Source organism: Pan troglodytes, chromosome 5, assembly GCF_028858775.2.
Source record: "Pan troglodytes isolate AG18354 chromosome 5, NHGRI_mPanTro3-v2.0_pri, whole genome shotgun sequence".
Taxonomy (NCBI): domain Eukaryota; kingdom Metazoa; phylum Chordata; class Mammalia; order Primates; family Hominidae; genus Pan; species Pan troglodytes.
In genome coordinates, this window is record NC_072403.2 from 101,172,104 (window position 1) to 101,185,407 (window position 13,304).

General features: G+C 40.8%; 1 protein-coding gene across 3 annotated transcripts in view; it reads right to left on the reverse strand.

Annotated features, from left to right (window-relative positions):
* Positions 1-8,115: 8,115 nt before the first annotated feature.
* GABRR1 (gamma-aminobutyric acid type A receptor subunit rho1) overlaps positions 8,116-13,304 on the reverse strand; it is a 40,324-nt gene continuing 35,135 nt past the window's right edge. For all 3 annotated transcript variants that reach the window (XM_063812544.1, XM_024357330.2, XM_063812545.1), the window contains 3 exons: positions 12,511-12,663; positions 10,898-11,094; positions 8,116-9,676 (listed from right to left, as the gene is read on the reverse strand). In XM_063812544.1, coding sequence (XP_063668614.1) covers positions 9,383-9,676; positions 10,898-11,094; positions 12,511-12,663 — 644 coding nt within the window. In that variant the 3' untranslated portion in view covers positions 8,116-9,382. The remainder of the gene's footprint in view (positions 9,677-10,897; positions 11,095-12,510; positions 12,664-13,304) is intronic.

The window sequence follows — 13,304 nt, forward strand, 5'->3', positions numbered from 1 at the left end:
ACATGTGTACATGCAATACATACTACCTGCAATGTCCAATGGACATTGTATCCAATAGGTAATTTTTCAACTCTCACCCTCCTCTCTCCCCACCCCCTTTTGGAGTTCCCAGAGTCTATTGTCTCATCTTTATGTCCATGTGTACCTTTTGTTTAGCTCCTACTTATAAGTGAGAACATGAGATACTTATTTTCAGTTTATGTGTTCTGTTTCTGTGAGGATAATGGCCTCCAGCTCCATCCATGTTGCTGCAAAGGACATGATTTCATTCTTTTTTATGGCTGTGAGAAGTCCAATCTTATGAATAAAGCAATAGTCCAGCAAGAAGTAAACTACTATATTGCTTAGAAAGGGCAGCTGTCTGAAATCTTTCCAGTGAGCCCCAGCTGCACTTCATTTTATTTCCTGCCTGTGAGATTCCCCTGTATTCTATTTCTTTTTTAAGTTAGTTTGAGTGGGTTACTGTTCATACAATCAAATATCACTAAGGTATAGTTTAATACCCTTTCCTGATTTTTTTAAGTCTTAAAAAGCTAGGGACCTAGAGTTGTACTACCATAATATAATAAAGAAAATTGATCTCAAATCAACCTCATTCTATATGCTCATTGTTAATGTAAGGAAATAGTCTGTGATAGGAATATAAGGAGTATTCATCACAATATTATTATTTCTTTCAATACTAGGGGAAAGATTGAATTGTATATCCATAGTATGGAGTTATTATAATGGCTACAAAATGTGGAGAGTTTTTAATAGAAAAATGATAATGCTGTGTTTTGGAAAAGAAAAAATTAATCTTTGCCTTCTAAAACTTGGTGAACTTTACAGGTTACTCCCCTGCCAAAAAAAAAACAACCAAAAAAATCAACACTTAAATCCTAGGTAACTCGGATTCATACTCCACCAGAATTAAAAAAAAAAAAATTAACTGAGCTTTGTGGTAGAGGAATATTTTAAAGATATATTCCTGAACAAACATTTCTTCCTATTTTGAAGAGACAATTGTGTTCTTTAAAGCTGGGCTTCTGCCAGGCACAGTGGCTCATGCCTGTAATCCCAGCACTTTGGGAAGCCAGGGCAGGCGGATCACCTGAGTTCAGGAGTTTGAGACCAGCCTGGCCAACATGGTGAAAACCCATCTATATTAAAAAATACAGAAATTAGCTGGGCGTGGTGGCCCACACCTGTAATCTCAGCTACTCAGGAGGCTGAAGCAGGAGAATCCCTTGAACCTGGGAGGTGGAGGTTGCAGTGAGCCAAGATGGCACCACTGTACTCCAGCCTGGGTGACAGAATAAGACTCTGTCTCAAGAAAAATAAAAAGTAAAAATTAGGAAAAAAAAAAACAAAGCTTGGTGTTTGAAGGTGCAGACCCTAGGGGGATAGTTTAACAATTTCTTTGAGATCAATAGATCAGCTATAGCTCTTAACACAGTGCTTAGCACATATAATAAACGCTCAATATGGAATAAGTTGTTGAATGCATAGAGGCAACACTCATCACTTTCTATGAATGACAAAGGTGTATGGTTATGAGAACCTAGTTTAGAGCTTTGCTAACTTGAATGTGTATATGAATCACCTGGGGATCTTGTTAAACTACAGGTTCTAATTGAGTGGGCCTGGGATGGGGCCTGAGAGTCTGCTTCCCTGACATGTTCCAAGGTAATGCCAGTGCCGCTCTGGGGATACTGTGAGTTACGAGAACCTAATTGTAATTATCTCAATTAAAAATAGGTGCATTGAGGCTGGGCGTGGTGGCTCATGCCTGTAATCCCATCACTTTGGGAGGCCGAGGCAGGTGGATCACCTGAGGTCAGGAGTTCAAGACCAGGCTGGCCAACACGGTGAAACCCCATCTCTACTAAAAATACAAAAGTTAGCCAGGTGTAGTGGCAGGTGCCTGTAATCCCAGCTACTTGGGAGGCTGAGGCAGGAGAATCGATTGAACCCAGGAGGCGGAGGTTGCAGTGAGCCAAGATCATGCCATTGTACTCCAGCCTGGAGTACAGAGCGAGACCATCTCAAAAAAAAAAAAAAAAAGGTGTAGTGATTACCCAAAAGTGGAAATCCAACTTGAGGAATGCCATGGTAATTAAATTGTGTTATGGAAAAGTATTACAAAATAGGAAAATAGTTCTAATGTTGTACCTTAAATTTTTAGTTTTTAGGTAAAGCTACCCAATATATTTGAGTATAATCATACCATATATCATAACTAAAGACCATTTTGCAAAGACTGTTAACTATTTGGGATGGCAAAGCCAGCAACTTTATAGCTAGGTTCATATTAAGCTGTAGTTACAGTGTTTTGGAGACAAGCCAGAACATTAAAATAAGGATAGTTACGTGCAGAGGCATAACATGAGAAACAGTACCAATTTGGGGTGAAGACTGAGAAATTTTCAAAGATCATTTTTTCTTCTCTCATCATGCTTGAACTGTTTCTCTGCACATGTCATTAACTGGGCAATATAAAGTTGATTGCTTTCCAATAGAAAGTCTAAGAGGGCCAGGCATGGTGGCTCACGCCTGTAATCCTGGCACTTTGGGAGGCCAAGGCGGGCAGATCACATGAGGTCAGGAGTTCGAGACCAGCCTGGCCAACATGGTGAAACCCTGTCTCTACTAAAAATACAAAAATTAGCCAGGTGTGGTGGCAGGCACCTGTAATCCCAGCTACTCAGGAGGCTGAGGCAGGAGAACCACTTGAACCCGGGAGGTGGAGGTTGCAGTGAGCCGAGATCACGCCATGCCATTGTACTCCAGCCTAGGGTGCAAGAGCGAGACTTCGTCTAAAAAAAAAAAAAAGAAGAAGAAGAAAGTCTAAGAGAAAGAAACCACTGGAAAATTACAAACAGAATCCTGTTATAACATGCCTGAATGAGATTTAAAACTTGGCCTTTGAACAACAGAAATCTTGGCACTGCAGCCAGTAAAATTTCCTAAAGCAACTTCTGCCTCTTTAATTCTTCTCAATTCCACTCACCTCTCACCCTGCAACTAATGTCTTTTTCTTTGGAATCTATCATTTTTAGGAACAATGTTTTGGAATGACATTCATCTGGGTTCTACGTTGCAACAAAAAATTAAATTTGAGGTTGTATTTTTTATTTGTTGCTGGACTTTCTTTCTTGCTCCAGTGGGTTTTCCTCAGTGTTAATGACCACTTCTAGAAATGTCAATTAAAATTTTAAGCCACAGAAATGGTGGGAATTTGAGAGGATTTACTTTTTGCACCTCTTTATGGCATGTGGTTCCCTGTCTTATGTTTATTATTTATTTATTTATTTATTTATTTATTTATTTATTTATTTTGAGACAAGGTCTTGCTTGTTGCCCAGGCTGGAGTGCAGTGGTGCAATCTCAGGTCACTGCAACCTCCACCTCCTGGGCTCAAGCGATCCTCCCGCCAGTGCACCCTACCACACTCAGCTAATTTTTTTTTTAAGTTTTTTTTTTTTTTGGTAGAGACGAGGCTCTCTGTTAGAGACCAGGCTGGTCTCAAACTCCCGGGCTCCAGCCATCCTTGCACCTCAGCCTCCCGATGTGCTGGGATCACAGGTATGAGTCACTGTGCCTGGCTGTCCTGTCTTATTTTTAGTTTTCAAAACAAATTAGATGTTTAAAACGTTTAAAGGACTTTTGTTTATTGGAGAATCACAAAGTTTAGATAGGTACATGAGGGTTCAGTCTACAAAATGCCAAAGCAGTTATTCAACTCAGCATACCAAACTGTCTGACATTGTATACACTCAAAACATATTGCCTAAATTTGTATCTTTCAGTCATTGGGGTTGTGTTTAACTCCATTTGGACTGAAATGGAAGTTTTTCACTTTTTGCTTTGTCCTGCTAACTAGATTTTAAATTTCCAATTTTTTAAAATTTCCTTAATTACTTTCACAAGATTTTATGAATTTTTTTAGAGACAGGGTCTTGCTCTGTCACTCAACCTGGAGTGCAGTGGTGTGATCACGGCTCACTGAAGCCTTGACCTCCTGGGCTGAAGTAATCCTCCTGCCTCAGTGTCCAAAGTAGCTAGGACTACAGGCATGTGCCCCCATGCCCAGCTGAAGCTAATTTTTCTATTTTTTGTAGAGACAGGGTCTCACCGTATTGTCCAGGCTGGTCTTGAACTCCTGGGCTCAAGTGATCCTCCCACCTCAGCCTCCCAAAGTGCTGGGATTACAGGCAGGAGCCACTGTGCCCGGCTAAAATTACACTGTTTTAAACAGGGTATTGAAGCTTGCAAATCAAGAAAAATGAAAAAGATAAACACTTCCCTATTTTCCTCTCCCCATTATAGATATAAGGTATAGTTGTGTGGTTGAACACTTCATATAAGTTAACCTCACTTAGGCATGGCTTTGATTCTCAAAGAGATTCAGTTATCTTCATTCAGTTCTCATGGCCAAGGCCTGCCTGCCAGCCAAGTAGCCTACAAATGCATGTGTTTCATCACAATAGGTACCGAGTGTGTACAGAGCTATAAATGCTACTTGAAGAAACCCACTAAACTCACCAATAAGGATCTGTTCATTGTTTTTGGTGTAAACTAGAGGGCATTCATAAAACACTCTGGTCTCAAGAAACGTAAGGATATTTCCTTCTACACAAATAGTAATACTTGAAATAATTGAAAGGAAATAGATTGAAATTAAATTTAGAATATGGAATTGAAAACACATTCACTTATTTTAAAAGTTGTGATAATACTGAAGTGAGTGAAATGGTTTTACTTTAACATTGTTGACGTGTGCATTGGAGAATGTACTTTCTTATTTACTGCAGGTACTGAAATTTCCCATACATAGCAAGCCCTGAAATTCAGCTGTAGCAATTTTCTTGATAACATCAAAATGAAATTGTTCTTTCTATACGTGGATTATTGTGATTGTGATTTTAGCAACACATGGTGGTGGGCTCCATGGTTCTGAAGGAGGGGATGCAGGCACAGGACTGGGTTATGTCAGGGACTCTCCACATTCAAAAAACTCATCATACAAAAAGCTGATGGACTGACATTTTAAAAAATAAAACAAGCTGAACCTTCACCACAGATAGTTTAAGAAGCACTGGTCTAAAATGTTTCCTACAAAGTAATAGGTGCTCAGTATTACTTGACGAATATATGAATAAATAAATGAATTAACGAATTAATTAAAATATACCAATGATCAGTTAAAATATTTCCTTATAGCAGTGTTTATGTATTGTGTATGACAGTTTGGTTGTCCAGTATTTATTATCTGTAATAAGGTGAATGAACATTGAGTAAAAAATCTTTCACTTAAGGTTGGGCGCGATGGCTCATGCCTGTAATCCTAGCACTTTGGGAGGCCGAGGTGGGCATATCACATGAGGTCAGGAGTTCGAGACTAGCCTGGCCAACATGATGAAACCCCATGTCTACTAAAAATACAAAAAAAAAAAAAATTGTTGGGCGTGGTGGCAGGCACCTATAATCGCAGCTACTCAGGAGGCTGAGGCAGGAGAATCGCTTGAACCCAGGAGGCAGAGGTTGCAGTGAGCTGAGATCATGCCACTGCACGCCAGCCTGGGTGACAGAGCAAAACTCTGTCTTAAAAAAAAAAAAAAAAAAAAAAAAGGCCAGGCAAGGTGGCTCATGCCTGTAATCCCAGCACCTTGGGAGGCTGAGGTGGGTGGGTCACTTGAGGTCAGGAGTTCAAGAGCAGCCTGGCCAACATGGTGAAACCCCGTCTCTACTAAAAAATAACAAAAAAAAAATTAGCCAGCCATAGCGGTGTGTGCCTGTAATCCCAGCTACTCGGGAGGCTGAGGCAGGAGAATTGCTTGAGCCTGGGAGGTGGAGGTTGCAGTGAGCCGAGATTGCGCCACTGCACTCCAGTTTGGACAACAAGAGTGAAACTCGGCCTCAAAAAAAAGAGTCTTTCACTTATTAACCATGTTATCTGCATGTTATTCCATCAGCCTCTCTCGGCCTTTAGAATTTCCTCATTCAGGTTCAAATGAAACAGAATGTGAAAGTATTTTTTGTAAAACTGGATTTACAAATGTGAGGTTTCACTGTCACTAAAATATAAGCCATTTTTTATTCTAAGATCTAGCATCACCACCCTTCCCTATAAAGTATGAATTACGAAAGCAACTAAAGAATATTGAAACTCCAGTTCTCTACTGCCTATAACCCTTCTGCACATCTGGATGATGCCTACATTCTATCACAGTGATAAAAATCCTTCAGAATCCTACAGCGCCTTCTGAACTACCAGGCAGAGAATACATTATGTTTGATATAGTTTTAGTCAAATACATTTTAACTCTTTAAAAATTAATTATTCAAGCCAGGCACAGTGGCTGAGGCAGAGAAAGATTGCTTGAGGTCAGGAGTTTGCTTGAGACCAGACTGGGCAACATAGTGAGATCTTGTCTCTATAAAAAATTTTTAAAATTAAAAAAATTATTAAATATGGCCACATGGTATTTGCCCATTAACAAGACAATATTATTAACCACATCTTCCTACTCATGCCAGTAAAACGTATTAAGTACTATAGATGCTCAGATATATTATGTGGTTTTCTCCAAAATTATCCTTCAAAAAATAGGGAGTTGCTTTATATTTGGGTCCTTACGAAGTCATACTACAGAGCTCTCTGTCAATTACATAACTTTGACAGAAAAGTAATGCCTTAAGAAAACACATTAGCATGGAAATTATTCAATTAATGCTAGTTTTAGATACTCATAGTGGTCACCGGGAATTGCCAGAAAAGATAGCAAAGACATTTAATATGAATTTAATCACTGATTCCTCACAATCACTGTGTGACTATCAAAGTAAATAAGTCTTTTAAATATCACTTTAAAAAACAATGCTGCATGTGTTGTGTTGCAAAAATCAAGAATAAACATCTAAAAGATGCATTAGATATACTATTAAGCAAATTGATAATTTCTATTGGCATCTGTTATGGAATGAATTGTGTCTCCCTATGGGCCCCAAATTCATATATTGAAGCCCTAACTCCCAACATAGCTGTATTTGAAGATAGACCTTTACAAAGGTAATTAAGGTTAAATCAGGTCATTGGCATGGGCCCTATTCCAATATGACCAGTGTCTTTATAAGAAGAAGAAATTAGGACACACACATTACAGAGGAAAGACCATGTGAAGACACAGTGGGAAGATGGCCATCTACAAGCCAAGGAGAGAAGCTTCCAGGGAAACCAAGCCTGCCAACACCTTGGTCTTGGACTTCGGCCTCCAAAACTGTAAGAAAATAAATTTCTGTTGTTTAAGCCACCCAGTCTGTGGTACTTCGCTATCGCAACTTTAGCACACTAATAGTGTATCCCATAGGTTGCTTCAAATGGTGGAGTATCCTGTACAAATAGATGGAAGTTCAGATGGTGTGCCCTGGATACATTCCAGTTCACTCACAGTGGCCCTAGTGATCATGAGGAAGAAGACAGCAGCAAAGATGTTTGTAAAGAGTTTGATTGCAATTGTTCTATAAAATAATCATGGAAAAAACCAGCGTTTTAAAAATAACATTTTTAAACATCAAAAGTTAACATTTAGGGGTCAGGTGCGATGGCTCACGCCTTTTTCCCCAGCACTTTGGGAGGCTGAGGTGGGAGGACTGATTGAGCTCAGGAGTTTGAGACCAGCCTGGGCAATATAATGAGACCTTGTCTCTACAAAAACTTTAAAAAATTAGCTGAGTGTGGTGGAGCATGCCTGTAGCCCGAGCTACGCAGGAGGCTGAGGTGGGAGAATCACTTGAGCCTGGGAGGCAGAGGTTGCAGTGAGCTGAGATGGCACCACTGCACTACAGCCTGGGTGACAGAGTGAGACCCTGTCTCAAAAAAGTAAAATAAGAATACAAAATTTAAATAGTTAACATTCAACTATTTCATCTAAATCCCTTTAAGTTTATTCAAGCTTGCCAAAAAACTTTCTTTCGGTGAGTTTTCATTGGAGATAATGGGAGATTACATTGTAATTAGGGTTTATGCAAATAGGTTTTTTCAGATTAAAATATAGTCCTGCATATGTAGAAATATCATAATATTTAGTATTGGTGATGAGTCAAATTAACTTTGAAATGAAAATGACATTATTGTGTATATAATTCACTTTATTAAAGTGAGTTTCAAATAAAACAAATGCTGTTTGGGTAAGTTTGGTGGAGGTTGATCTATATAGCAGATATATAATATAAATAACTGTTTTTAAGTGATACACCAGATTAGAACCCTCTCCTTTACCCCATGCCCTGACATCAGTTGCCATTGGGCCATCCTTCTGCCTGGTATCTGGGCTGTGTGGTCTAGGTGATGGCAGTTTTCTGGTCCATAGAAAATGCTGGTATTTCGAGTATAAATGCAGATGTCCAGTGATATCTTCCCATTTATTTTGCTTTCCGATGTTCTTTTTCTCTTAAGAAACCATGTGAGCATTTCTCATTCTAATGAGTTACAAGTAGTCCCAAATTATGTATTTCCTTGAAATGTTTATGCAGAAGAAATCATTCTCTACCCAAGTTCCTCAGTGAAGATATCACATCACTGAGAAAGCACTTCTCTTTGAACAAGGACATGCTCCAAGAAGAAGAAATATGAAGTGGTGATTATATAAAATAGGGAACATTTAAACACAAATTTTATAGCCTAGTTACCTCTATGACACAACAGACAAAATGCATGTGTGTACTCTTATCTTCAAAGTTTCCCTACCAGGGAAAATTTCACCAAAATCAGAAGCAATTGCACCAATCTAAAGAGCTTTTCTTGTGAAGAGGTAAAGCCTGTGAACCACAGCATATAAAGAAAAATAATGTGAATGTTATCATTGCCTTTTATTAAAATAAACATGCAGAGGTGGAGTCGCATACAAAATAGGTAATAGGTTATAAACTGAAGCATGAGTTTCTGTCAAAGTGAGGATTTAGGTGCATGTGAATTTCATGCAAATGGCCTGTAGGTGCTTCCAAGTTCACGTAGCCTGAACAATGTAATGACACTTGAGGAAAATAAATTATTCATGTGAATAGCATCAAGGGTCTCACGGGTGGAACTAAATGTGCCCACAACACTGGTGGTGTGCTTTTCCAGGGGATCTGGGTAACAACTAACATCAGTCGCTACAGTGTCGTATTTCCTGCAGCACCTAATATAATGCTGTGTATTCAATAGATGGTTAATAAGTGCAAATTAAACCAGTAAGTGTCTTGTCAATGTAGCTTTGGAAAGCTGCAGAAGGGATAGTGAAAACATGGGTGGGTCCTGGGATTTTTTTTTTAACCATATCCTTAAATACTTTTTCATTATACAGTTATTTCTGTAGTGCATGCCATGGAAATGTGAAATTTGTAGAATTACAAGCATCTAGGAGAAAATAGACCAGTATATTAAATTGAATAAAATGTATGCTGCTGGAAAGATGATCCTGGAGTATTTATCAATGGCGTGGGTGTCGATTCTCATGCTCACGTAGCTGCTTCTCTGACTTTTCCTCCGTGGGGAGCTCCTCTCTGAGGCCAGGGTCAGCTGCACCATCATCCTGTCGGGCTTCTCTCCATTCTCTGGCATGTAGTTGTCCAGGTCATTCACCTCCCCATCCCTGTAGTTGCCGTCCAGCATCACAGTGCGGGGCGGAGGTAATCCGCTGGTGCAGGGAAGCTGCAAACAGTAAACACATGTTGGGGTGTGAGCTCAGCATCATCTCTCAGAAGTCCTTCAAAAGGAACTGCATAGTGGAGGGTGTTGCCTGGTTTCTGGTATTCCCAGTTTGGGAAGAGGGTAGGTATCCTGTTTTGTTTTGTTTTTGTTTTTGTTTTGGGGGGACTTGAGTTTTGCTCTTGTCGCCCAGGCTGGAGTGCAATGGCACGATCAATCTCAGCTCACTGCAACCTCCACCTCTGGGGTTCAAGTGATTCTCTTGCCTCAGCCTCCCAAGTAGCTAGGATTACAGATGCACACCACCATGCCAGGCTAATTGTTTTATTTTTAGTAGAGATGAGGTTTCATCATGTTGGCCAGACTGGTCTCAAACTCCTGATCTCAGGTGATCCACCCGCCTCGGCCTCCCAAAGTGCTGGGATTACAGGCGTGAGCCACTGCGCCCAGCCTGGTATCCATTTTTGCTGATCTAAAATCTACATACTGACTCTTAGAAAATATCACAGTGCCATACCAAAGACCAACAAGAATGCTCATGATTCATAGATCACCCTGTTCTCCATGAGATCATAATCTGTTATGAGCCCTTGATAAAAATGTTTACAGATCACATAATTACAAGTGTGTGCATGAATGTGTGCATTTGTCATGGGGATGGGGATTAGCATTGTGGGGATAGATTACTGTAACATGGTTAGAGTTTGCTGGGGGAGATAACCATTGAGCTGCACACTGGAGGAGGAAAGGAGAGTCAGGTGGGAGGAAAGATAACCTGGGAAAAGGTGGAGCATGCATGAGGTTACATATGAAGGAAGATTTCCTAGAATGAGAAATGTTCTTCCCTGGACAGTTCTTTTATTACACCCTTATGTTCATAAATAATTTGTCCCACTATGTTAAATTGTCACTTATTTTTCTCCTGGGATTCCCTCACTAAACTATGAACATCACCAAGATGTTCCCTAACACTTAACTAAGACCTGGTCCAAGTATGTGGTAGGTGCAAAAAAATTTTTCAATGAATGAAAGATGTCACCCAAAGTAAATTTCACAATGACTTGAAATACACCAATTTGTTTGCTCTTCACAACAACCCTGTGAAGTAGGCACAGGAGAGGGTATCATGACCTTGCTTTACAGAGAAGGTCTGCCCTGCCTGAGGTACCAGAGCTAGATCAGGTTCCATCCTGACCAGACACTATAAGCGCATGGCAAAGTCACCTTCTCCCGCAGCTTCTGTTCCTTCCTCTCCTGCACGGTGGTCAGGTAGTTGACGGCCGCGTACTCCAGCACCGAGAGGAACACGAACACAAAGCTGACCCAGAGGTAGATGTCCACGGCCTTGATGTAGGAGACGCGCGGCATGGAGGCATTCACGCCCGTGATGATGGTGGACATGGTCAGCACCGTTGTGATACCTGCAAACACAAGAATGAGAAACAAGTGTTTGCTTGTCTTTCACCAAACACAGGATGGTTTCATGTCTCTGCTCATTTGTCCCTGCTGCTCCCTCAATCTAGAATGTCTCCATCCCTGCTCCACTGCCCAGCAAACACCTACACATCTTTCAAGATTTAGCTTTTCATGAAGCTTTTCCCGTTCCTCTCCCCCTGCTTCCCTACCCTTTCGCCCCTCTGCATACCCTGTGTATTCATCGTAGCATCTGTGTCACTATTCTTCTGCAAAGAACCCTAGACATTTTGGCATTAAAACATTTATTTCAATTGATTTTTACAAAATAAGAGGTTGCATATATGAGCAGGTATATATGTTTCTTATAACTACTGCTCCATCAAGGGGAAAAAGCCCATGGGGTTTATTTTAATATCATGTCCTGGCTCTTGGTGTGCAGTCCTGTTGTCCTGGGCCTGTGTCGACAGCTGTCAGGGCACCCCCAGCAGCCACCACCATGCTGGACCTAGCTGCCCATTCAGCATTGTCCACTTGAGGACTTGAGGGTCAATTTCACCAAGGATGACAATGTTAACTTCATTTATAGGAAACAGATTTTAAAACTAGAGTGTGTAGCTATTTAGCACAGTAACTGTTCAAGCTATGGAACAACTGTTAGGGGACAAGGCATCTGTCCATGGAAATTTGCCCAGGATTTCAAATTAAGCTCAGAACATTTGTTTGGCAAACATCAAATCACAGGGGATTGGGGTCATCTTAAGGGCCAGCTCCAATCCAGTTTCACTAAAACCTGGTGGGTCGCATTCTCCCCTGCAGCTCCTGAACTGTCTGAGCAATGGTGGTGTGTATAAATGGGTATAATATTTAAGGTGAGAAAAAGAGCTGACAGCAAATAGCCATAAGCGGAATGCTTATAGAGAAGGGATTCTCAGACTTGAGTACACAGAATAATTACTGGGAGAGCTTGTTAAAAATGCAGGTTCCTGGTCCTCCCTCAGAGATTCTCATTCTATAGATGCAGATGGGACCCAGGACCCTTCATTTTTAACAATTTCCCACAAAGACTCTATCACAAAGACCCCTTGAGCTACCATTTGAGAAACACTGTTGTAGGATATGATTCATTTTGCAGGTGAGCAAAGAAGGCACCTAAAGACCAGGCTCGCCCACCCTGGAACACGGCTTCGACAAGACTAAAGGTGGGCTGTTTGGATGGGCACCTGCAGAGTCCTGGAAAGCATTTTGCTACATAGATTCCTAATTACAGGATTTTAACTATAAATAAATAACTCTTGAGTTTTTCCAAGTCATAACGCCAAAAGGGATATAGAATCAATTTGAAAAGAATGGTTTTATCTGGAAGGAATTGTTAATACCTATATTTGCAGATGCTTGGAATATGCACTTGAGGTATTCCTTACCTAAGGGGACTCTGGCAGGCACAGCTCTGCGGTCGATCCAGAAGGACACCCAGGACAGCATGACCATCAGGGTAGCGGGGAAATAAGTTTGGAGCAAGAAGAAGAAGATGTGGCGACGCAACGTGAAATTAATGTAGAGACGGTTGTACCAGCCTGGGGGACACAGGAATAAAAGACAGTACACATCATGGCTCCTTCATAAAACACATTTTATTCAGGAAATTGTTAAGTGCCTTAGACACTCCAATGGACTCTTACCATGTCTTTATAAGGTGAAATTGAGAGAAATCATGAAACAAAGTGATTATATAGTAATACATACCACCTGGGTGAATCTATCTCAAGAAACCTTTGGCCGTTGTCCTATTTACAAACGGAATCCCTTGAAAAGACCATTTAAACTTTTTTCTTTTCTTAAGACAGGGTATCACTCTGTCACCAGGCTGGAGTGCAGTGGTGCAATCTTGGCTCACAGCAGCCTTGAACTCCTGGGTGCAAGCAATCCTCCCACCTCAGCCTCCCAAGTAGCTGGTACCACTACATCCAGCTGATTTTTAAATTTTTTGGTAGAGACTGGGTCTTGCTATGTTCACCAGGCTGGTCTCGAACTCCTGGCTTCAAGTGATCCACCCACTTCAGCCTCCCAAAATGCTGAGATTACAGGTATGAACTACCATCACGCCTGGGTCATTTAAACTCCTGTTACTCTCATTACCTGGTCTAGGGTTCAGCAACCTCACCGTCACCTGGGAGCTTGTTATAAATGAAGATACCTGGGCCCCACCCCAAACCTA